Here is a 27,219-nt window from a genome sequence, read left to right on the forward strand (position 1 = left end):
ATCTGTTATGTAAATAGAGCAACTAGTTATCCACACACACACACACACACACACACACACACACACACACGCTTGCAAAAGTATTCGGCCCCCTTGAAGTTTTCCACATTTTGTCATATTACTGCCACAAACATGAATCAATTTTATTGGAATTCCACAAGAAAGACCAATACAAAGTGCTGTACACGTGAGAAGCAGAACGAAAGTCATACAAGGTTTCCAAACATTTTTTACAAATAAATAACTGCAAAGTGGGGTGTGCGTAATTATTCAGCCCCCTGAGTCAATACTTTGTAGAAGCACCTTTTGCTGCAATGACAGCTGCCAGTCTTTTAGGGTATGTCTCTACCAGCTTTGCACATCTAGAGACTGAAACCCTTGCCCATTCTTCTTTGCAAAACAGCTCCAGCTCAGTCAGATTAGATGGACAGCATTTGTGAACAGCAGTTTTCAGATCTTGCCACAGATTCTCGATTGGATTTAGATCTGGACTTTGACTGGGCCATTCTAACACATGGATATCTGTTGTTTTAAACCATTCCATTGTTGCCCTGGCTTTATGTTTAGGGTTTTTGTCCTGCTGGAAGGTGAACCTCCGCCCCAGTCTCAAGTCTTTTGCAGACTCCAAGAGTTTTTCTTCCAAGATTGCCCTGTATTTGGCTCTATCCATCTTCCCATCAACTCTGACCAGCTTCCCTGTCACTGCTGAAGAGAAGCACCCCCAGAGCATGATGCTGCACCACCATATTTGACAGTGGGGATGGTGTGTTCAGAGTGATGTGCAGTGTTAGTTTTCCAGCACACATAGCGTTTTGCATTTTGGCCAAAAAGTTGCATTTTGGTCTCATCTGACCAGAGCATCTTCTTCCACATAGTTACATAGTTACATAGTTATTTTGGTTGAAAAAAGACATACGTCCATCGAGTTCAACCAGTATAAAGTACAACACCAGCCTGCTCCCTCACATATCCCTGTTGATCCAGAGGAAGGCGAAAAAACCCTTACAAGGCATGGTCCAATTAGCCCCTAAAGGGAAAAATTCCTTCCCGACTCCAGATGGCAATCAGATAAAATCCCTGGATCAACATCATTAGGCATTACCTAGTAATTGTAGCCATGGATGTCTTTCAACGCAAGTAAAGCATCTAAGCCCCCTTTAAATGCAGGTATAGAGTTTGCCATAACGACTTCCTGTGGCAGTGCATTCCACATCTTAATCACTCTTACTTTAAATAACCCTTTCCTAAATAAATGGTTAAAACGTTTTTCCTCCATGCGCAGATCATGTCCTCTAGTCCTTTGAGAAGGCCTAGGGACAAAAAGCTCATCCGCCAAGGTATTATATTGCCCTCTGATGTATTTATACATGTTAATTAGATCCCCTCTAAGGCGTCTTTTCTCTAGACTAAATAAACCCAGTTTATCTAACCTTTCTCGATAAGTGAGACCTTCCATCCCACGCATCAATTTTGTTGCTCGTCTCTGCACCTGCTCTAAAACTGCAATATCTTTTTTGTAATGTGGTGCCCAGAACTGAATTCCATATTCCAGATGTGGCCTTACTAGAGAGTTAAACAGGGGCAATATTATGCTAGCATCTCGAGTTTTTATTTCCCTTTTAATGCATCCCAAAATTTTGTTAGCTTTAGCTGCAGCTGCTTGGCATTGAGTACGATTATTTAACTTGTTGTCAATGAGTACTCCTAAGTCCTTCTCCCAGTTTGATGTCCCCAACTGTATCCCATTTATTTTGTATGGTGCTAGACCATTAGTACGTCCAAAATGCATGACCTTACATTTGTCAACATTGAATTTCATCTGCCATGTATGTGCCCATATAGCCATCCTATCCAGATCCTGTTGCAATATGACACTATCTTCCTGAGAGTTGATGATTCTGCACAATTTTGTATCATCTGCAAAAATAGCAACATTGCTCACTACTGCATCTACTAGGTCATTAATAAATAAATTGAAGAGCACTGGACCCAGAACAGACCCCTGTGGGACATGTTTGCTGTGTCCCCCACATGGCTTGTGGCAAATTGAAAACGGGACTTCTTATGCTTTTCTGTTAATAATGGCTTGCTTCTTGCCACTCTTCCATAAAGGCCAACTTTGTGCAGTGCACGACTAATAGTTGTCCTATGGACAGATTCCCCCACCTGAGCTGTATATCTCTGCAGCTCGTCCAGAGTCACCATGGGTCTCTTGACTGCATTTCTGATCAGCGCTCTCCTTGTTCGGCCTGTGAGTTTAGGTGGACGGCCTTGTCTTGGTAGGTTTACAGTTGTATCATACTCCTTCCATTTCTGAATGATCGTTTGAACAGTGCTCCGTGAGATGTTCGAGGCTTTGGCAATCTTTTTGTAGCCTATGCCTGCTTTACATTTCTCAACAACTTTATCCCTGACCTGTCTATTTTGTTCTTCTTTGATCTTCATGGTGTTATTGCTCCCAATATTCTCTTAGACAACCTCTAAGGCCGTCACAGAGCAGCTGTATTTGTACTGACATTAGATTACACACAGGTGCACTCTATTTAATCATTAGCACCCATCAGGCAATGTCTATGGGACTGCACTCAAACCAAAGGGGGCTGAATAATTACACACACCCCACTTTGCAGTTATTGATTTGTAAAAAATGTTTGGAATCATGTATGATTTTCGTTCCACTTCTCACGTGTACACCACTTTGCACTGGTCTTGCACGTGGAATTCCAATAAAATTGATTCATGTTTGTGGCAGTAATATGACAACATGTGGAAAACTTCAAGGGGGCCGAATACTTTTGCAACCCTATATATATATATATATATATATATATATATATATATATATATACAGTTTTAATAGAATATGATTATTTATTCCTGTCATACAATGACAGCAGCCATGTTGTTTGTAAACATTACACAGAGGCAGGCTTATCTGTATCTTGAGCCATCAGCCTAATCCCCTCTCCTCCTCCTCCCTCCTCCCCTCTGCCTCTGAAATCAATGGCTAGTAACACCTCCTCCTTCCCAGACTGAGCTCCCATGAGCCCTCGCTACTGCCAAGGCTCTCTGAAAACCTGTGGGCGTGGCTTTTTTAGTTTATAGGGAATTCGAGTATTAAAACAAAAACAAAAAAAGTATTTGGCTTGAGGAATGCCCTATAAACAATAGGAAAGGAACACAATTATGCAATGTGTAAAAGTTCACCTCGGATCCACTTTAACTTAAAGATTTAATCCTTAGTTTAGGGATTTCATGAGGAAAATGCTTAGTGAATACTAAATGATTTGTCTCCAAGGTGATAACAGGTAAAACGTCTCAGAATAATTATTTAAAGCCGGGAGATAAGCTTAGTGAATTGTGACCATTGTTTCTAAGCCTCCATATTCCTCTCTTCAAGTTCCCTTTAACTGGGCAATAAGTATAAATAAGCAAAATTATACAATGACTGCTTTTCTTTTGTACTGCACCTTTTAGTGTATGTTAAACTTGCAGTTTTATTTTTTAACCAGCAGAGGACTCTATCTAGTTGTATAATTGTTGTGATATGGAATCCATCTGTGCACAACTAAACAGATAGAAATCACTTATTTTTACTTGATTATGAATGGTCACCTGAGAAGGACTGCAAGGTTCTAATAGTTTATTGCAGCATATTTACTTTAAGCATAATTCTGCCACATTCATATAAGTAAATAAAAACTAAAATACTTATGTCCTGATTTACTAAGTTATCCCTATAGATTAGATCACCAAGCATCCTCAATGGGGCTGTCAAGAATGACAAACCTTGGCTGAATTTGTGCTTAAAGTAACCCTGTAGTGAGAGGGATGTGGAGGCTGCAATATATTTATTTCATTTTCAACAATGCATATTGGCCTTTCTTCTCTGTTAGTGTATTAGGGCTGGTGCACACCGAGCGGCTTTTTGGGCGTTTTCAGATCCAGTAACAGCTTTACTGTAACAATACAGGAAATCTACTACACCAAAACCGCTAGACAAAACCGCAAAACGCTAGCTGAAACGCTACAGAAAAAGAAGAAAAAGCGTTTCAAAATCTGCTAGCATTTTGCGGATCTGCTAGCGGGTTTTGGTGTGCACCAGGCCTTAGTGTATGAATTCCACACTTGAATTCCACTCCTGCAAGAAGCATTAAGTATGGTCAAACTTTTTCATTTTACATAATCTGCCTACTGGTTCTGGGTCTGTAGTTTAAAATATTACAGTCAGAGGACAAGCAGGACATCTGGCAATTGGCATTGTTCAAAAGGAAATAAACATGACATCACCCATGCCCTTCTTGCTTCAGGATTGCTTTAAAAAGGAACTTTATTAAATGTAACTTAATTATTGAATTAGCTTATATTTTGCAAATATTAATTTATAGATTATTTAGTCATTGTTTTCCCAGTGAAAAATCTTTCCACATTATGATTTACATTCTTACATTTATAACAGGTGGCAACATCTTTACTGATAGCCAGGTGCATCATTGCAGAATGTTTGCTTTTTATGTGTTCTGAAAATAAAAAAACAACAACACATAGCCTCAGCTAAATATCATAAGAAAGGTAGTGTTACATAACAATATACAGCAACATATAGATACAGGAAATTCTGATGCTGAAACCTGGATAGTTGAGACAACGGGATTAGTGACCTATTGTATCCATGTTTGAGATGCTTAAAAGTCTCATGACTTCTTTTGGTTAGAGTAAAGGTGCCCATACATATATCGACTTGGTGGCCAATCGACCATCCGATTTCATAATTATTATCGTATCGGATGAAAATTGGTGCCACCAAGTGCATTCCCGATTGACCTTGTGACCAATATCAGGCAAGATCTTAGGCGGTCGTGGTCGATTGGTTGTGTGGCGGTAACTGTGAGCAATATCTGGACCAGCGACAAAATCCCCTATGCTGTCCCCCTAATGTACAATGTGCCACTCCGATGCCTAGTGCAGTATACATTACTTGTCAACCAAACAAAAAAGATCTCACAATGCACCACACGTACTAATAAATGTAATGATCCATCTTTATGAATTCAAATATGTTTCAGTACATAAAGCACAAATACCCAATAAGGAAACCACAGACAAAGGAAACAACATATTAAAAAGCCCGCAATATGTGGGGGTAGGTGGCTGCACAATAATGGCTCTGGAGTGATTGTAAGGGACAAAAATACTATATGTATATAAATTACAAAAAGTGTCTCCATATGATTATCTCAGGGAATAAGCATACCCTGTATAAGAAAATGATAAATATAAAAGTACCAAAGTGCTGAGGTAGACAATTCAAAAATAGCAGCAATGAAAGAGGGTACTATATAGACTTTGTGTACATATTAGGCATAAGGTGCCAATCAATAATCAAAAAACTGCTATTAGTGCTGATACAATCAAATAAGTACAGATCTGATAATGCACAGTTCCATCTATATAGCCGCAAAGGTAAAACCCCAAAATAGTCACAGTCCTAGAAGTGTCGAGCACTATAGCGCAGTACAATAAGGGTGAAGAAAAAACGCTATATTACCTGAGCAAGTCCCTATCCCCACAACGCCGCAGCCGCCATGAGAGGTTGGGTCTGACACGTGTGTCGCCAGAATGCTCGTCTTCCTCAGAGACCACCTGAGGATGGAGCACGGAGCCAGTGGTGGACAGGTAATGTATACTGGATACGGGGGGCACATTGGACATTAGAGAATCAGAATCAGATTTATTTCGCCAAGTGCAGCAGTTGCCACACTCGGAATTGTTTGTGGTACACATCGGCATAGAGCATAGTACAAAGCGGCAAAAACATAGTAGTGCAAAGCATGCAATGACAGACAAAGAACAATAAAACCACTTAGTGCAAGCAAAACATGTGCAGACAAAAGACTTTAGGGTATTGTAGTGCAAAAACTACGTGCGGAACCACGGAAAAGTACATATTTATATAGGCCTGGGTCACAGATGTTCTATTTAGTGTTTCTGTGTGTGTGACTAGAGTTCAGAAGGCACACTGCTTGGGGGAAAAAGGAGTTCCTGTGCCTGGAGGTTTTGGTGGAAATAGCTCTGAAACGATGGTCCGAGCGCATGCGGTTGAAGAAGCGGCTACCGGGATGGTGCGGGTCATTCATGATCCTGTATGCCCTTGTTTTCAATCTGGATGCGTGGAGGAGGTCCAGAGGTGGCAGGGGTGACCCAATGATTCTTTCAGCTGCCTTGATTACTCTTTGAAGTCTGTACCTGTCGCTCGTGGTGGCACCCCCATACCACACGATGATAGATGAGCACAGGATTGACTCGATGGTGGCAGTGTAGAAGCTTGATAACAGTTCCTGCGGCATGCCAAACTTCCTGAGTTGTCTTAGGAAGAACAGCCGTTGCTGCGCCTTTTTTTGGCATTTAGTGGTGTTTTCACTCCATCTCAAGTCGTTGGTGATGGTAGTGCCCAGAAACCGAACACTTGATACTCTGGTGACTTCAGTGCCTTCGATGAATACCGGGCTGAGTGGGGGGGGGGGGGGCGTTTCCTGAAATCGATAACCAACTCGACTGTCTTTGCAGCGTTTAGGACAAGCATGTTGTCCTTGCACCAATTGCAGATTCGCTCAATCTCACTGCGGTAGGTGCGTTCGTCCTCCTCACTGATGAGACCAAGGATGGTGGTGTCGTCCGCAAATTTAATTACCTTAACGCAGTCAGCGGTTGAGGAGCATCTGTGTACAGGGAAAACAGGATCGGAGACAGTACACAGCCTTGGGGGGCGCCAGTATTTGTGGTCCTCGTTTGGGAGAGGCAGCTACCAAGTCTGACCTGTTGCGTCCTGTTTGTGAGGAAGTCCTTGATCCATGTGCAGAGATTACCATCAAGCCCAAGTTGCGCTAAGTTGTTATACAGGATGTTCGGGCAGATCGTATTGAAAGCAGAGCTAAAGTCCAGGAAGAGGATCCTGGCGTACGTGTTGGGTCTGTCCAGATGTTCCATAGTGTATGCCAGACTGATGTTGATGGCATCCTCTACGGACCTGTTTGCCCTGTATGCAAATTGAAGTGGGTCTAGGAGGGCGTTGGTGGAGTTTTTCAGATGGGTGAGGACTAGTTTTTCAAGGATCTTCATGACCGTTGAGGTGAGGGCCAAGGGTCTGTAGTTGTTGAGATCCGTGACACCTGGTTTTTTGGGGAGTGGGATGATGGTGGACCTTTTAAGGCAGGAGGGTACTTTGCCAGCCAACAGGGAATTCTGAAAAATGGAGGTCAGCACCGGGGCTAGCTGGCTAGCGCAGGATCTTAGGCACATGGATGACACGCCGTCTGGGCCAGAGGCTCTCCTAGGATTAAGTTTCCGGAGGTGCCTGAGTACGTCTGTCGCCTGGACCACAGCTGGTTCTGGGAGGGCACCACCAGTACTAGGAGAGGTGGGTATGGGGGGTGCCCAGTGGTTGGCCCCCTACCAGGGTTGGTTGATGTTCAAACCTGCAGTAGAATTCGTTGAGTTTTTCTGCTAGCTCGAGGCTCGGGGGTGCATGTTGGGGAGAAGTTTTGAAATTTGTGGCTGCCCTAAGACCTTGCCAGACCTCCCGTGTGTTGTTTGAGCGTAGGCGGAGCCCCAGCTTGTTGGAGTAGTCCCTCTTTGCTGCGCTCAGTTCACGCTTGAGGGTGTATCTGGCTGCCTTGAATTCCTCTGGTGTCCCGGACTTGTGCGCTTCTTCCTTGATTTTTCGGAGCCGGCGTAACTTGCCGTTAAACCAGGGCTTGTTGTTGGGATAGGCCCTGAAGGTTTTTGTGGGGATGCACAGCTCCTCGCAGAAGCTGATGTAGGAGATGACGTTCTCTGTCCATTCCTCCAGGCAGGCTGTCTCGAGGGTGGCCCAGTCTGTGCAGTCAAAGCAGGCCTGCAGTTGTAGCTTAGCTTCTTCTGTCCACTTTCTCACAGTCCTGAGGACTGGCTTGGATGATTCAAGGTGCCTTCTGTAGGTTGGAATTAGATGGATTAGGCAGTGGTCAGAGTTGCCCAGGGGAGCCTGGCGAATAGGTTTATACGCCTTCTTGAGGACCGTGTAGCAATGGTCCAGGGTGTTCTGATTCCTGGTGGGGCAAGTAATGTGTTGTTTGTAGCGAGGCATCTCCGTGTGGAGATTCGCGCTGTTGAAGTCCCCGCAGACGATGAAGAGGGAGTCCGGGAGGGATGTCTCCCACCTCGAGATGGTGTCGCTGATTGTACGCTGAGCGATCTTGGTGTTGGCACTGGGGGGGATATATACTCCTACAAGAACGTAGGAGGAGAATTCTCTTGGTGAATATTGAGGTTTGCAATTTATGAGTAGGAACTCAATGTCAGGGGAGCAGTGACTGTCCATGATGGATGTGTTTGTGCACCAGGTGGCCTTGATATAGAAGCAGATGCCATCCCCCCTCTGTTTTCCGGAGAGTGCGCTGTCACGGTCTGCGCGGAAGAGGTTTAAGCCGGGCAGTTGGAGGGAGTTGTCCGGGATGGTGTCGTTCAGCCACGTTTCAGTGAAGCAAAGGACTGGGGTGTTTGTGCCCATTGAACGATTGCGTCCTAGCAGTATGAGCAGTTCATCAAGCTTGTTTGGGAGGGAGCAGACGTTAGCCAGGAGAATGGCTGGGATGGGTGAACGCAGGCCCTTTCTTTTAAGCTTCACTTGGACTCCTGCTCTCTTTCCCCTGGGGCGGTATCTTCTGCTGGCCCACCTGGCCCTCCTGGTATGTAGCCCGATGTGTGCCCAGACTGTGTCCCGCAGGGATGCATGGGACTCTGCGCTGCAGGCCTCCCATAGCAGGAGTTCCTCTCTGGTGTGCGTGGTGATGCCCGTCGTGCTTGGGGAGTGCGGCGGCTTCAGAGCCATGGAGCTGCTATGGAATATGCAGGGGGCAGGTGCAGGTAACAGGCAGTAACAGTCAAGCAGTCACTGTGGCAGGTAGTTTGTAAAGTGCAGGTAACAGGCAGTAACAGTCAAGCGGTCTCTGTGGCAGGCAGTATGTGAGCAGGACCAGCAAGGTGCACAGAGCAGATGGATAAAGCAGGACTAGCAAGGTGTGCAGAGCAGATGAGGCAAGAGAGCACCAGTAGCAGGCAGGGTAGCAGGCAGATAGCAGGCGATACACATTGTGGCAGGCAGCTGGATACACAGGTCCAGCACGGAGATCCAGTGTACAGGAAGGGCAAACAAGGATGCTAGGGCACAGAGTTCAGATGTGCAGACAGGGCGAGCATGGGTGCAAGCAAGGGTGCGAGGGTGGCAGATAAACTTGCTTACCAGAGTAGCTTGAGCCCTTCCCGGTGTGTAGCAGAGACGGAGAGGTGGCAGCGGAGACTCTCTGGCGAAGATGGAGTCCAGGAGTACACTGGTGGCCAAGCAGGGCCTCGGGACTGCAGGGACAGCGCAGCGGTGACGCTCCAACCGGGTGGATGCCAGAGGCCACGTGGGTGGCCGAGCAGCCGGACCTCCGGGCTGCGGGGACAGCGGCAGCAGTGTTCCTCCTCCTGCTGCAGGGACAGGGGTGGCGCTGATCCTCCGGATCAGCGCCACCCCTGTGGGGGGCAGCGTTGGGCCGGGATGGCAGCGGATGCGGTGTTATAAGGCTGATTCCGCATGGATTTTAACATGAAATTGATTGGGAATCGGCCTGCAGTATATGGGCAGCCGATAGATCTGTCTCTTGGTCGAATCTGCCCATCATCGCTAGATGGCTGTTGGGTTGGGTGTTTTTTTTTTTCCAGGTCATCTTAGGACAGCACCTATGAGAGATGACCCCTCCATTCCATCTGGACATAAAAAAAAAGGATAAAATCAGAACTAGTATAAATAGGTGCACATTCACAGTTTTGAAAATGTGCACCTATTTAGATTAGGATCATTGGTCTAGGGTAGGGCTTTTCAACCCTGTTCTCAAGTACCACCAACGGTGCATGTTTTGTGGAAATCCACAGGGGCAGTTAATCAGCTCTGCTGAGACACTAATTACCTCACCTGTGAATGTTTATGGTTTTCTGCAAAGCATGCACTGTTGGTGGTACTTGAGGACAGGATTGAAAAGCCCTGGTCTAGAGAGTGCTTCCTAAGTCAGTTAGCTGTAGCGACAGCTAACATTTCCTTATTATGTTGCAGACCAGAGGTGATTTAACCTCGTGGGCGATAATCCCGAGCTGAGTTCGGGGTAAGCCGCCGCGGAGGATTTCTCAGGCCCTGGTGGGCCGATTTGCATTTTTTTTTGTTAGCCAGCACTTGTTAGCTGTGTGTACACGCCGATCGCCACTGCTCCGCGCCGATTCGCCGCTACCTGTCGCATTAGAGGCCCCCCCCCCCGCCGAGACCCCATGCGCAGCCTGGCCAATCACCGCCAGGCAGCGCTAAGGGGTGGATCGGGACTCCCTCCAACACCATGACGTGGATGACATCATCCCGATCGTCGCCATGGCAACAGTGGGAGCCAAACAGGAAATCCCATTCTGAATGGGATTTCCTGTTTTCTCTGATCGCCGGAGGCGATCGGAAGGGGTGGGGGGATGTCGCTGCACAGCGGCTATCATGTAGCTAGCGCTAGGCTAGCTACATGATTAAAAAAATAAATTTAAAAAAAGTGCTGCGCCGCCTCGCTGGCGATTTTATTGTATTGCCCAGGAGGTTAAGGAGCCACAGCATGGCAGTAGGTACAGCATAGCACCATAGAATGTCATGGTAGGCTGGTCTGTCCATCAAGTGACCTGCAAGTAAAGACAATTTGGGAGGTTGTTAATAAACATAAGACAATATCCTAGGAGGTATACCACCACACCAATAGTAATCTTTCTTTAGTATCAGGATATATATCTGTATTGAAATCAGGAGGAGAACCAACTTTTAATTGTAGAGAAAATCTTTACCTTATGCAATTAAGGTACAAAACATTATCCTCTTCAAAAATACTTGTAAAACATCTAAGGTATAAACATTTAAGGTATAAACATTAAAGCGGAACTTACCTGGGGCATCTGCCAGCCCCTTGCAGCCTTCCTGTCCTGTCCTGCGCCGGTTCTCCACGATCCTCCACGATCCTCCATTCTCCCACCGCCAGCTACTTTCGGTTCTGTAGACTCGGCAACTGCGCCTGCACTCCCCGGGCCACGCGTATCTTTCTCCGCAATATCGTCTTACGCAATTAGCACAGGACACTGTTTCATGCGGGAAAGATACACGTGGCTTGCCGTCGACTTACAAGTTGACGGTAGGACAGTACCAAAAGTAGCTGGTGGCGGGAGAATGGAGGATCGTGGAGGACCGGTGCAGGACAGGAAGGCTGCAAGGGGCTGACAGAAGCCCCAGGTAAGTAAAATACTTTTTTTTAATTTCAGTTCCGCTTTAAGAGTAAAAAGGCCATGTAATAATTGATTGTATTATCTTGTGGCTGCAAAGATAATACAGTAAATTATTATCAACATGCTGTTGTATTTTGTAGAGGAAATTAGAAAATATATGTCCTGTGAGAAAACGTAGGTGAAATGTTTTTTGAATTAGGACCCTTGGCTTATGCTTTGCTGGTTTTAGGATAGTCTACTGTGATGGGAGACTGAAATATATTTCTATCCCTCTAGATGCAAAAAGTACTATGTGTGTCTTTGCAATTGTAAGCCAATGTTTCTCAGATATATAGTACTGTGGAAACTACCTTATTTTTGCTATATCATTTCGTTGTATACTCATTTATGTTTCAATTTTAATTGTTGCAGGTTGCCAGAGACCCATAGGTCTTAGCAATGGAAAAGCCAAAGTGTGCAGTTATAGTGGTTGGTATTACTGTAGTATCTGCCACGTGGATGATGGTTTCCTCATACCTGCTCGAATTGTGCACAACTGGGACACTTCCAAACACAAGGTATGGAAATTGTAATTGAAATCCTGAATAAATAATTAATTATATAAGTAGTTCTAACCTTGTGAAAAACAGTGTGAAATCATATTTGTGGATAAAAGAACTGATTAGCTTGATATATGTTTAAGTAATAGAAAAAAAAGTTTTCCACTACATACATTTCATTCTTTTGTTTAGGATTTTTACAATAATATTTATTCTGAACAATTTTAGAGAAACTCTGGGAATAGTTTTTATTTTAAAACGGTTTTCTATAGTAGCACCATGCCTTTGTTTTTATATTGTCCACGTTAATGCTGTTCAAAATTTAACTTTAAAACTTTACAGCAAAATATCTATAATGGATATGTAGCTCATTAGAATAAGCACTTTTCTTTTTACCACAGGTTGTAGAAGAGCTCTGTCCCCAAGCAGATTGACAGTAGCAGTAGCTTGCATAATGGAAGTATATGAGGGTGTATATGGCTCTTGTAAGCTATTTTAATCAATAAGTGGAAAAATATATTTATTGGACACAAATGATGACGCATTTCATGGCTTACCTGCTTCTTCAGGTCAGTATTGCAGTGTCTCTTCAAAGAAACACAGTGGACTAGGACGCTCCTAATGTACTGTGTTTCTCTGAAAAGACAGTTATATGTATCTAAAGAAGCGAGTAAAGGTGGCCCCACCCCATACAATTTTTTTAATTAGCTTTTCAATTCAAGAATTGCTATCAATTTTTCTGACTGATTGTAACATTTCAAACATTTTACAATTGTACCAAACACATGTAAAATTTTTCCACAATTATGAAAAAAATGATTGAAAACTTGCTTGGGTCTGTATATCAAGTAATTGACAATCTACCATACACCATACCATTTTGATAAAAATTGACCAGAAAAATCCAACACTCCCGATCTTCTTTTTTTTCAATAAAAATGGGAAATTCAATCAGATTTCTCGAACAAATAAAAAAAAAGCTTTTGTTTTTTTAGGTATTGGTGTCGAATTGGTGTAAAATTGCACCTTTTAATTGTATGGTGCGAGGCCATCTTAAGGCCCGTGAAAAGTGTCATTATTTGGGTCTAATAAATATTTTTCAAATTCCATTTCTCACCCGAGGTAAGACCTCCTATTGTTTAAAATAGCTTATATACACCCTGGGGTGCATCCTCCCACCCATTATAGTTTCTATGCCCTAGTTAGGGACCAATCCCTGTGATATTATCCAATGTTTTTTGTTTGTTTTTTTGTTTTGTTTTTTGATTGGAAAGGGACCGACAACCTCGTAGGGAAGAATCCAGACCTATCCACATGGAGATGGTATTCTTCACAAGCTTTCAATTAGTGTTGCCCTTTGCAAACCACCTTTATATGTAGCACTCTTGATCGTCTTTATTCCAATGTCCATAAATACTACACAATATCCGTGCTCCTGGTTTTCTGTTTTGTTTTTTTTGTTTGTTTGTTTTTTACTTTCTGGTTCTGGAGTTCGTCTGCAGAGAGCCCCTCACTGGACATATCGATTACTACTGCACAATGTAAGAGCAGGAATAAGGAACAGCATTTATTAGATGGCCATACAAATTACCTGATCTTACTAATCTAATACTCCTCTGCAATTCTCATATATAAAAACTTCACTAAGCCATAGTATGCAATATATACAATTTATCTAAGGAAGAGACAGATTTTTCTTTTACTTAATAAAAGTCCATACTATATGGTCCTTTTTTAAAAATTGATCAAAGATGTCCGTATTCTCCCCACAATTTTTTTCCGGCTGGGTGGCATAAAAAAGTAGCTGGGTGGGGCGCGACGAAGGAAATACAGGGCTGGCACAACGTTACTTACAGCATTGGAGGAGGATGAGAAGGCAAGCTGATGACAGTCGGTACTCATCAAAATTAGCCGGGTGAAGCACCCAGCTAAAAGAGACTGGGGAGAACACTGGGTGTAATAACATAACATGTAAAATCAGCTAGGCCCCTTCCCTATTTGAGCACAATGGGAAACATGGGTGGCACTGCAAAGCATGGCACTCTCGTTCCTGCACCATTTTCGCCAATGCAGTTGTGATATCACGTTCATTATAATGAATGGGAATCGCAACGTGCTTGCGTATTTTCACTTGAAACCATGTATTGCAATTATGCGGTGAAAAGCAACCATGGATGGGAACATCAGGCAATGCAGTCTATGCACTTGTGTTCTCCATGCGTTCCTGAAACCGCGACCGATATCGAGTCATGTATCCAGTGAGTTTTGAAAGTCTATAAAGATTAACTGAATTTGAAATAATAAAGATGCACTGACATGTTGTACTCTACAGAGATTTCACCTGCAGTTTAGAGTTGTACCATCAGCAAAAATTAAGATTTCTTAACAGAATCTTGCTGCAGTTTGATTGACTTATGGCAGCAACCACCAAACTGAATCAAGTTCTGGATTGGGTTCACAATTATAGCAGTTCCCATTGACTTCAGTGAACTTGCCACACTTTTTGGACTATAAGATGCTCCAGACCATAATGCTAAGTACACACGATGAGATTTTCTGGCAGATTTGCTGTCCGATTATTTCCAACATGTCAGATCTGATTTTTGATAGATTTTTCGTTCACTTCTACTGAGATTCGATTGGAAAATCAATCCGAAAACCGATTGGACATGTTCAATATAATAGATCTGACAGTAAATCTGCCAGAAAATGTCATCGTGTGTACCTAGCATTAGACACAACTAAGTTAAAAAGGAGCTCTCATCCATACTAGCTCATAAAAAAACAACAACACATAAGTAGATAAATACTTGCCCTACTTACATAACATATGTATTGCACTGTCCACGTTTTGACTTGAGTGATTTTTCTATAATAAAAAAAGGATTCTCCATTTTAACTGTGTCTACGTTGAAGTCAATCCTGATGTCACTTCCTCCCTTACTCTGCTGTGCCTGATTGTGTATGCATTGCCCGCCCTCCTCCCAGTCTTCAGGCACTTCCACCCAGCTCTGCAATAGAAAGTGCATTGTCTCAGTATAAGAAATATGGACCAATCAGAGAGGAACAGAGGTGTGGGAGGGGAAAACAGGAGGGATAGAGGCTTCAGCCAATCAGGCTGTCTTAGTAAGTCTGAGGGGAAAGTAAAGAAGCAAAAAAAGACAGCCCAGCATGCCCTGCAACTTCCTTTGTGCGACAGTGTACCAAATAAGAGTCAGGTAAACTGGGGAATGATCATTTATCAACAAGAAAACTAATAGTGATTTTTACCTTTATGATTGCCTGGTTAGCATCCTTAATACTTGTTAACCAGATAAAAATAAAGAATTGATTTTATGCCCAACACTTACATTTGAAGTGGACAAAAACCAGGGAAAAAAATAAAACCTGGTGCGTCCATGATGCACGGGCATCTTGTGGATCTTCTCCCCCCCAATTATTATGTCCCCTTTGTGTGCCTATGTATCCCCCTTTGTACCTTTAGTGTCCCCGTGTCCTCTTCTGTCTCCCTGTGTCCTTCTCTGACCCTGTGGTCTTCTCTGTCCTCCTCTAACCCCATGCCCTCCACTGTCCTCCTGTGTCCCTCTCTTCCCGGTGCAGCATCCTCCTCTGTTCTGCAGCCATGGAGCTGCACTTTGTCTGGGCATGCGTCCTCCTCTTCCCCCCAGCGCTTGAGCTGCACCATGCCCCATTACGCAACTTCAGCGTGCTGTGGGTAACCGTAGTAACATGCAGCCATAGAGCTGCACTATGTCCCGATAGTCCTCCTCTCCCCAGCCCCAACCCCCCCAGTGCTTGATCTCCATGCCCAGCCTCGCGGTTTGAGCTGCATCATGCCCTGCAGCGCAGCTTTAGTGTGCTCTGGTTAACTATAATAATATGAGTTACTTTGCACTGATTGGAGTCGATAGTCCCGAAAGCAGGAGCACAGCTATGTCAGTGGGGCCAATCACAGAGAGTGCAGTGATTGTTCCCATTTATGGAGCCGTGGTCCCGTGGACCATTGGCCCCAGTTAGCGTACAGTAACTCATGTTACTATAGTTACCCAGAGCACGCTGAAGCCACACGGTGGGGCAAGGTGCAGCTCAGCCCGCAAGGCGGGGCATGGAGTATGTGCCATGTTTGTGGCTCGCTAAGGTCTGAATTGCGTTTTGTGATCTGAATACGTAACTTTTAAATTGTTCAAAATCTGAATTTCATGTCTCTCTACAGAACAATTCAGATGTAGATCTGCATTCTGCCCAACACATGCATTAATGGACACTTTTACATATATGAAGATTACGATAGCAGATATCTTAGCAACAACTATCTGTTGTGTGTGCTAAGACCATAGAATGAATAGCAAAAAGACCAGAGCACTAGGTCCTTTGAAGCAGCACCACACAATTATTGTATTCAAAAATATCATAAATTATTTTTGAATAGTATAATTGAGTGGTGCTGCTTCAAAGGACCTAGTTCTATGCTCTTTTTGCTATATATGAAGATTAACTTTCATAGTATATGCTCAATAACACATATTGTGGTTGATTCACTAAGCAAAATAGCGCGAGCAACAGGAGGCTATTAAATCAGCGCAACTTAATTTTCTTGGCAAGCACGCTACGTATTCTAGTGGCAGCATAGCATGCATAACTAAGCTTTAAGCAGTGCTCAGCAAAGCTGCGCGGAAGTGATGTATCGCTACCGCAATACTTCACTAGAGCGGCTACTATGTTGATTAACAGAGGGCAATACAAAGAGTTGTGGCCAATGACTCTTATTCAAACTGGGTGACTTTGCAGTGGGGTCCCACAGGGGTCAGTAGTGAGCCCAGTGCTCTTCAATATGTTTATTAATAACCTAGTAGATGAAGTAGAAAGCAATTTTGCTATTTTTGCAGATGATACAAAATTGTGCAGGATCCTCAACTCTCAGGGGGATAGTGACATATTGTAACAAGATTTGGATAGGATGGCTATATGGGCACATAAATGGCAGATGAAATTCAATGTTGACAAATGTAAAGTCATGCATTTGGTCATACCAATGGTGTAGCACCATACAAAATAAACGGAATACAGATGGAGACATCAAACTAGGAGAAGGATTTAGAAGTACTAATCGACAACAATGCCAAGCCACTGCAGCTTACGCAAATAAAATGTTAGGATGCATTAAAAGGGAAATAAAAACTCGATATGCTAGCATGATATTGCCCCTGTTTAACTCTCTAGTAAGACCACATCTGGAATATGGAATTCAGTTCTGGGCACCGCATTACAGGAAAGATATTGCAGTTTTAGAACAAGTGCAGAGATGAGCAATAAAATTGATAAAAGGGATGGAAGGTCTCACTTACCAGGAAAGGTTAGATAAACTGGGCTTATTTAGTCTGGAGAAAAGACGCCATAGAGGAGATCTAATTAACATGTATAAATACATCAGAGGGCAATATAAAAGATTGTCGGGTGAGCTTTTTGTCCCTAGGTTTTTAGAGGATATGATCTGCGCATGGAGGAAAACCGGTTTAGCCATTTATTTAGGAAAGGATTATTTACAGTAAGAGTGATTAACCAGTTCAGCCTATCTGGACGAGCTTCCTCGTCCAGATAGGCACTGCTGCTGCCGCCGGCTGGTGCGTGTGATCGGGCGCGCCCCCGCGCGCGCTCCCGCCGCTAGCCCCCCGATCAGTGAATGGGAATATAATTCCCATTCACCGATCTAACTTCCCCGCAGAAATACCGACGCTTTCTCTCCAGAGAGCGCAGTATTTCTGCCCCCAAGAAACTTCTCCCCAGCATTTTAGTTCCTGGATGCGAGATCGTTCGCATCCAGGACTTTTTTTCACTTTGGCCATCTTGTGGCCAAATAGTAAACTGCACCCACATACATTTTTAATAAAAAAAAAATATTATTTTACATTTAAAATTAGCAGTTTCCCTCCCACACCAAAAATTACCCACATACACTTTTTTTATTAAAAAAAAAATACAATAAAAAAAACCAAAAACAACATAACTAGTTACCCAAGGGTCTGAACTTTTTAAATATGCATGTCAAGACAATATGTTATTATATTATTTAAAATTATAATCTTATAAATAGTGATGGCCACAAATTGAAAAAATGCACCTTTATTTCTAAATGAAATATCGGCACCATAAATTGTGATAGGGACATCGTTTAAACGGTGTAATAACCAGGACAGATGGGCAAATAAAATACATGAGTTTTAATTACGGTAGCGTATATTAATTTCAAACTATAATGGCCAAAAACTGAGAAATAATGAATTTTTTTCATTTCTTTCTTAATCTTCCTGTTAAAATAGATTTAGAAAAAAATAATTCTTAGCAAAATGTACTTCCCAAAGAAAGCCTAATTAGTGGCGGAAAAAACAAGATATAGATCAATTCATTGTGATAAGTAGCAATAAAGTTATAGGCCAATGAATGGGAGGTGAACGTTGCTCGGATGCATGAGAATTTCGGCACTGCGGTGCTGAACCGGTTAAAATGTGAAATGTATTGCCGCAGGAAGTAGTTATGGCAAATTCTATATCTGCATTTAAAGAGGACTTAGATGCTTTCCTTAGGTTGAAAGACATCCATGGCTATAATTACTAAGTAATTCCTGGTGGTGTTGATCTAGGGATTTTATCTGATTGCCATCTGTAGCCAGGGAGGCTTTTTTTTTCCCTTTTGGGGCTACTTTATTCTCTGGTTGAACTCGATGGACGTATGTGTTTTTACAATCCAAATAACTATGTAATTATGTAACTATGTATTGTGAGTGTGTCTCTTGCAAAACAGATAATTTTAAAATTTCTGTTTTGTGTAAAAAAAAAATTGACGTTTTAAAACATCCGTTTTGCAGGAAGTGGTTAAAGAGGAACTGTAAGGTGGAAATGAACTTGACTCCAGTGTGGTAGGTTTGTCAGGGAAAACCCAGTTCTCACAGGGGAAGCAAACCTTGTGAGCTTCGGCTCTTTCCCTTGTTCACCTTTAAAGACCATGCCTCCTGCAAAATAAATGCAGGGGTTCCTCGAGATCAAAACATTGTTTGCAGGGGTTCCTTGAGTTCCTAAAGTTATTTGCAGAGTTCCTCCAGTGTAAAAAGGTTGAGAAAGACTGACATAGAGGTACTCAACAAGGTTGAGGATGTCCACGAGGAATTTGTTAAAGGGGAACTTCAGCCTAAACAGACATACTGTCATTAAGTTACATTAGTTATGTTAATTACAATAGATAGGTAATATAATTTTTTACCCACCCGGTTTTAAAAGAACAGACAAATGTTTGTGATTCATGGGGGCTGCCATCTTTGTCATGGGGGAAGCCATCTTTTTGGTTGAAAGGAGGTGACAAGGAGCATAAGACACAGTTCCAACTGTCCTGTGTCCTGATTACCCCTCCCAGCTGCATGCGCTAGGCTTCAAATGTCAAATTCAAAATGAAAAAAAAAATTGCACCAAAACAGCAGAATGAGAACAACAAAATCAGAAATCCCATCATGCTTTGCACAGCATCAGGGGAAAAAAGCCCGGGCAGTTTTCTTCTGTGCAGCTAAAAATGAGGCTTGTATAAGAGAAACAAAGTTCTGATGCTGTGAAACTGTTAAAGAAACACCAGGCCTTTTCAGTTCTGCTGAGTCGATTTTTAGTCTGGAGGTTCACTTTGAGGAAGTGGATTGGCTTAAAGAGAAATTGATTGATGCGGAGGATAGGAATCAGAGGAACAATGTTAAAGCGGTATAAAACCTTGACATAATATTCAATAAAAACATGTTTTACTACTTTTTATCTGCCATACAGTTATCATATTTGCATTTGTGCATAAGTATTCTTATTCATTTAGAAATTATACGTTCCCAAAAGTACAGTTTTTTGCTTTGTGAGCTGACTTTTCATTTTATTTATAACTGGTTTAATTCATTATGTATTAAAGGCAGAAATGCTTTGAGTTCCTGTCTGTGTCCAGCAGCTTCTGCACAGTCAGATAATGTGTCACATCCCTCACTTGATACAATTAAGTAAACACAAGATAACATTATCTACACTTCGGATACGTCTAGATTTCTCTGCACTGAACTTTCAAGTGTGTAACCCTCTGAATGCTGTTCTCGTAAAAAAAAAAAAATGCTGGTTGTATAGAATATGCTGTAAATAATTTTTTTAGAGCAAAGAAGAAATGGTGGGTTTCAATCCGCTTTAAGATAAGGGGCATCCCAGAATCTGTAACCACTGATGGGCTGAGACCTTATGTACGTAACCTGGTTAAAGCTGCATTACCCACTATCCCTGCACACGAATTGGTCATAGATAGGGCACATAGATTGCCTAAGCCAGCCTTTCTTCCTGATAAAGTTCCCTCTATGAAATTGTCCGGATCCTTTTCTACCATATAAAGGTAGCTTTGATTGCAAGAACCAGGAAAGGTCAGTCACTGCCTGCACCTTATCAGGATCTCAACACTCCAGACTAGAAGATAATTTATTCCTATTACAGACGCACTCCGTGAGAAACAGATTTCCTATAAATGGGGATTCCCGACTGTTATAATAGAAGCTTTTATGAATTTTTCCAGCAAATGTCTTTGTTCTCCAGATAGATAGGCGTTGAACAAAAATCACCTTTTAATGAGGTTTATTGTTTCAGTTTATAAATATACAAAGTCCATAGTACAAATCTTCTAAGTAAAATAAAAAGAGTTATTAAAGATCTTAAATAAAATAAGAATTAAATAAAGTTTCTTTGTCTTGAAATGTCTGTGAGAATAGTAGGACTTAGATATGTGTGCATCAGTCTAAAGTCCATCTGAGAATGTTCAGCGTGTGTGCCTCAACTTCCCTCCTCCTTTATTTAAATAACAACTAAGCTTCTGACGTCTCAGGCTCCCAGCTGCCTTCTGATTGGTTGGTTCAAATGATACTTTAGTTCTATCTACTAACACATATAAATTTATATACTAAACAAATGTACTCATTAATATTATAATCTATCTACTCATTACTAACTATATATATGTTCTTACATATAACTCACTATTCTAAAGATACTATAATTATTATACAAATACAATCTTGTTAGATTTCTTATGTAAACCTTATTCAGCCGTTCAGAAGAGCATTTCAATAGCTGCTTTGAACAGTCTTGCAAAGGAATTTCCCTACCCCCAACTCCCAATAATAGAAGCCAGATGGCTAGCTACCTTGTGGGGGAGAAAGCATCTCATATTACTATGGGGGTTGGAGTGGCATATGCTTCTCCTTTAAACAACTTTTAAGACAGAAAAATGATGACAAAGACTCTTGTACTATAATAGAAGCCAAACCACCTTTCCATAGATCCCTTGTTCACCTTCCAATATTTCCAAATGGGAGATTACTTCCACTAATTAAATAACCTCAGACATAAGTCTAATCAACAGGATCCTTGTCAATTAAACTTTATCAAAATATAATATTTCATATCTCCCCCTTGAAAATATTATAATATTTTAAAATCATACATAATTCCCATTCACGTCACATTCATATCCATTCATACTGGTCTATGAAGATTTGGTAAAGCTCCCCTATCTCCAAAATCTCTGTCCACATTAATCAATTGTCTTAATTTCCTTTGAATCATAGTTCTGATATATAATTCCATTTCCCTAATTTCTATTTTGATTAGTCTATAAAATTTCCTAATTCTAAATGCTAAAAGTATTTGACATATAATACAAAATATTATTATAATAAACAAAAGGAATATAGGATGTAATAATAAATTTCCTGCAGCTGATAACACTGAAGTATTCCCTAAAGTTCTTATCGATTTTTTCAAACTATTCCAAAAAGACGTACTAGAAAATGTAATAAAATCATGTTCTACATTTTCCAATATTCCTTGCTGATGGTTAAATCTAATTTCTGCCGCATGCAACTCTTTAGTTAGGGTTAACAATAATCCTTTGTCTTTAATTATTTCTTGTGTCCATTTATCCCAGGGAAATTCATTTATTTGTGAGACATTATATTGTATAGGGAGACTATCAACATCTTCAGATATCAAAGATGTGATATTGATTCTTAAATCATTTAAACTAACTGCATTTATGTCCCCTTCTATACAGTACAAACCTCTAACTAACTTTTCTGAATGAACACACGATTTAAAATGCCCTTTAACCATTTCTTCACTGGACATTACTTGAAAACATATCTTTCTTTGTTCCACGTGTGTGATTAGATCAGTGTGAGTGTTAACCCTTTCAATCCTTGCAGTACACAGACTCTGATTGTGATAACATGAATGATAAATAGGTTTTCCCTGATTAGGCAAACAAATAACCTTTGATTGAAAATGTAAACACGATGATAAATCTAATTGATCAACATTATTACTGTTTTCATCCATGGCAAAATCATTATAAAACATTTGATAATACAATAATTGTGTATTACTCACTGGAACCCCTAATATAGTCACAGGCACTAAAATTTGTTCTTTCCCCGCTATTGGTATCATTGATGTACTAATGCATTCATACTGATTGCATCCGTACCATTTATTAATCCACAAATCTATATGATTTAACGCATATTTATATTTCTTAGGTAAATTTCGTAGTATTCCTAGAGGTGTTATTCCTCCTTGGAAAGCCTGTGCTATAATTTTAAAATTTGTTGAATATTCAGTTTGGGTTTCCAAACATATCTTTGCCAACTGTGATTTCTGTTCACTATCAATCAACATTAAAGCTATATCTTGCAAATGTGATACAGAAGAACCTAATACAGATGCAGTTTGTATTATCATATGCTCCATCAATTGGTTTATATTCCTTTGCACCTTTAATCCTTTACCTCCTAACAAACCCACTGTTTCTAAATCAGATTTCAAAGTTTTTACATCCAAGCTGTTAGTTATGGCACCAATGGTTCCTGCGCCTCCTAAAATACCTTCTATAATACCTCGTTTGTTCCTAGGGAAAGTTTCAAAACTATTTTCAAACCATTGTTCCATTCCATGTATCGAATTTGCAAGATAATTTTGGCATATTGGATATCTTGTGGAAATTTTCCAACTTGAAATATTAAACTTCCAAACAATTATCACAAATCTACCTTCTCTTAACAATGGCTTGGTCTGGAAATGATTGAATTGAAAAGGACTTGCCTTGTAGAATTTTTTATCATTACAAATGGTCCTTTCAGGAGATTTTACTGTGATTTGAGTCATATCACATTTAGTAGGAAATCCTTGTAAACTAATACAACATTTATAGGTTCCATTATTCTCCATAGCCACTTCATTTAAAGAATAAACCAATTTAGAATTTATCCATTTTACACTACCTTTAGCACCTTGATTAATCACATGGATATTACCCTTATAAAAATTTCCTAGAAATTCATTATTTTTACTCCATGTTAAAGTTGCATTTGGAGGTAACAATACACTAGTATTGCATATCAATTGTATATCCTTATATCCTTCTCTGATTTCTAAAGAACGTGGCATAACTTTAATCTCTGGATACTCTATATTTGTCACGGTCAAATTAATTTTTATATTTGCTACTACATCTCCTCTGGATATTTGAAATTTCCAAAATCTATTAATATCTCCTTCAGCATCACTTTTAATGGCATTACTATCAGGAAATAAGAATACCATTACACCTTCGGACAATAAAACATCCTTTTCTCCCTTTTCCCCTTTCTTATATTCACTTCCAGTTCCTTTGGTAAAATTTCCAGACCAAACTGCTGAGTCATTACCCTTGATTTGTACATACCAGAAATTAAATTCAGTTAAACTACAATTTATATTTCCTGTTATTTCATTATGGATATATTGTCCTGTCAATTTAGTGAATACATCTCTTGATTCTATCACTGCTTGGACACCTATATTTGTATTATGTTGAAAAAACAATTGTAAACAACAATCATTATCTGACCCTAAGCAGAAACATCCTACAATGTCATTTGTGGTATCTACAGTGCTTTCTTTAAAAAAACTCTTCATAAGAATAGCCTTTTCCTCTGGATAGTGTCTTTTCCTTCATCGAAACTTCAGAGCTTAAATTTGTTTCTTCAGCTTGCACTGTCACTGTTAAACAATGGATCACTGAAGTAATCAAAGTCACATAAAAAATAAACATCAAGAAAACGTCGGTTGCTTTGTCTTTCAAGGCATCCCCCTTTAATCCATTCTTTGGATTAATCTTCTTCCATTTGGATTTATGCCCAGACATGATACCTGCAAAACAAATGCAGCATCATTATTTTGTAACATACAATTTGCATTGATCTACATGAACCCACATTTCCTGCTGCCTACGAACATTTTTAGCAGAGATCTGAGGTCTCTTAATTTTAATCATCACTTGGCCCAATGTATCAATAATTTCAAAAGGACCTTCCCAATTACTGTGCCATGGTCCTGGTTTTTTAAACATTTTGACCATCACTAATGCCCCTTTCACAAATTTTGAATTATGAGGTGGCACCATTTTCTGCATATGAGATGCAGCATGTGGCAAAATTGCATTCAAATTTTCCTGCAACAACTGTAACCATTTCGTTTTTTCTATAGCCTCTCTCTGTGGAGTAGACAACCTTGGTTCCTGAGGAAACAAAAGTGGCATTTTCCTTCCTGTCATCAACTCAAAAGGAGTGTATTTAGTAGTTGCATTAGGAGTGCTCCTAATACCCATCAAAACAAAAGGAATGGCATCTACCCAAGTATTTCCTTTTTCCATTAGCATTTTAGCAATTCTTTGCTTAATTGTCCTATTCATCCTTTCCACAATGCCTGCTGACTGTGGGTGATAAGGCACATGGAATTGTTGCTTAACGCCCATGATATTACACATTGCTTGCATCACTTTTCCTGTAAAATGTGTACCTCTATCAATGGATAAATTTTGTGGAATTCCCCATGTTGCAAACACATGACTGACTAGAGCCCTAGCAGTACTCAATGCATCATCTTTTCTCAAGGGAATAACTTCTACCCATTTTGAAAAAACATCAACCACTACCAATGCATATCTCAAACCTTGTTTACCCATAGGCAATGGACCTATAAAATCAATTTGCAATGTAGACCAAGGACCATCTGCAGGTGGAGTTCTCTGCAAAGGTGGTTTCTGTCCTTTTGGCCTGGGATTTATCTGTGCACAAATCAAACATGACTGAACTACATTCTGCACTGTTTCTTCCATTTTCTCCCAATAGAACTCCTTCAAAACTTCTAACAACTTTTCCTGGCCCAAATGTCCCAAACTATTATGATTGAATTTAACAAATTCCACTTGTAAATGTTTGGGAATTACTGGATACAGAATTCCTCTCAATTCGTAAAACAACATTTGATCCTTGCAAACAAAAGGAGATTTAGGATCTGTCATTTGAACCACTAAAGAAGGATCTTTAGCCTGCTCTGCTGCAAAAGATACCTTTGTGACATCATCATCTTTTCTGGCAGCTGCGACAATCAATTTAGACTTTTCCTGTTCTATCTCTACACCTCTCATTGCTGCTTCTTTGGCCAACATATCTGCCAAATTATTACCTTCAGACAACTCACTATCATCTTTCCTGTGAACGGGAACCTTTATAATCGCATAAGCTAAAGGATTTCTTTCTGCAATCTCGATAATCGATTGTGACATGTCCTTATACACAAGAGCCTTGTTAGATGAATCTACAAAACCTCTTCTCTTCCAAATTGGCAAATAGTCTAGCAATGAACGTGTCAACCAAGAGCAATCAGTGTAAATCACTAAAGGATTTTTATTCTCCTTTTCATCCAATTCCAGCACTGTTTTGACAGCTTGCAATTCTGCTCTTTGTGCTGAGTAATGACCAGGTAATTTATGCTGGATCGCATAACCTCTCTTAGGATACCAGATCGCATAGCCTGTACAATACTTCCCATCAACTTGATGTCTAGAACCATCTACAAACACTGGTTCATCAGACCTTTGCTCCTCCCGCCGGAAGAGAGAAGGAAAAGTTTCTGAACCCTCACAAGGACATACATGTTCTTGCCCTTGATAATCCATAAGTTGAGGAAGAATGTACTTAGCATTGTGATCTACCTGGATTTGTTTTGTCGACAAAGCTAATAACCACTGATTGAATCTTTGGTTAGTCACGCCTGGCAAATTCCTCTCTAGCAAAAGTTTCAAAGTAGAATGGGGAGTCTGCAAAATGATGTTATTAAATCCCACAATATGTTCAGTTGCCTTCACTGCATAATAAACTCCCAGCAGATGTCTGACACAAACATCAAATCCTTTTTCCACAGGTGTCAACAGTCTAGAGAAATATCCCAATATTCTCCAGTTTCCACTTTGTTTTTGTAAAAGAACCACTGAAATGGACACATCTGAAACATGCACTTGAATAGCAAAACTAGCTTCTGGTGACTTATCAATTGTTGCTAGTGCTGGTGCATTTTGCAAAGCCTTTTTCAAATTTTCAAATGCCTGCAAGTGTCGATCTTCCCGTGGGCCAAAACAATCTTTACTTTCTCCTTGCAACAATTCATACAAAACCGCTGCTTTTTCAGCAAAGCCTTCTATGAATTCTCGCGAGTAATTTACAAGACCAAGGAATTGTCTCAGTGCTTTGTGATTGGTTGGAATGGGAAGTGACATGACAGCTTTAACCCTTTCCTGCAATGGCTGTCTTACACCATGGCCTATTTTCACTCCCAAGAATTCCACTTTAGTTTTCAAAAGTTTTACCTTGCTGGTATTCAATTTCAGACCTGCTTCTGACAAAATCATGAACAATTCATCTAACAATTGCAAATGCTCACTCTCTGTCTCACTGAAAAGTAAAATGTCATCGATGTACGATATAATACAATCTGGCCTCGAGAATTTTGACAAAACCTTTGTCATTGCTTGACAGAAAATTGAACTTGAAGAATGAAAACCTTGAGGCAGACGTGTAAATATAAATTGTTCGTTGTTGTAACTAAAAGCAAATTTGTATTGACAACTTCTTGCCAATTTAATGGAGAAGTATCCATTGGCTATGTCCAGACTTGAAAAATATTTGGCATTAGCTGACAATTTTGACATGACATCTGGCGTACTGGAAACTATCGTCGTAATGTTTGGAGTATATTTATTAAGCATACGTAAGTCCAACAGAAATCTATACGTTTGATCGCGCTTGACAATACTCCAAACCGGAAAATTACATACAGAATTTGCCTTTCTTATAACGCCTTGATCTAATAAATCTTTAATTAGTTTTCCGATCGGTTCCATCGCATCTGGCGGCAATTTGTACTGCTTTTGAGGGGGAGGGTCTCTGCCCTCAATATTCACTACAACATCTTTCATTGTCCCCACTTCACTT

General features: G+C 40.8%; 1 protein-coding gene across 1 annotated transcript in view; it reads left to right on the forward strand.

Moving 5' to 3' along the window:
- The window catches only part of PLEKHM3 (pleckstrin homology domain containing M3), a 436,952-nt gene that overhangs the window by 121,788 nt on the left and 287,945 nt on the right, over positions 1 to 27,219 (forward strand). The window contains exon 4 of the mRNA XM_068244963.1: positions 11,731 to 11,876. Within this exon, the coding sequence (XP_068101064.1) occupies positions 11,731 to 11,876 (146 nt within the window). The remainder of the gene's footprint in view (positions 1 to 11,730; positions 11,877 to 27,219) is intronic.

The sequence above is a fragment of the Hyperolius riggenbachi genome, chromosome 7 (assembly GCF_040937935.1).
Source record: "Hyperolius riggenbachi isolate aHypRig1 chromosome 7, aHypRig1.pri, whole genome shotgun sequence".
NCBI lineage: Eukaryota > Metazoa > Chordata > Amphibia > Anura > Hyperoliidae > Hyperolius > Hyperolius riggenbachi.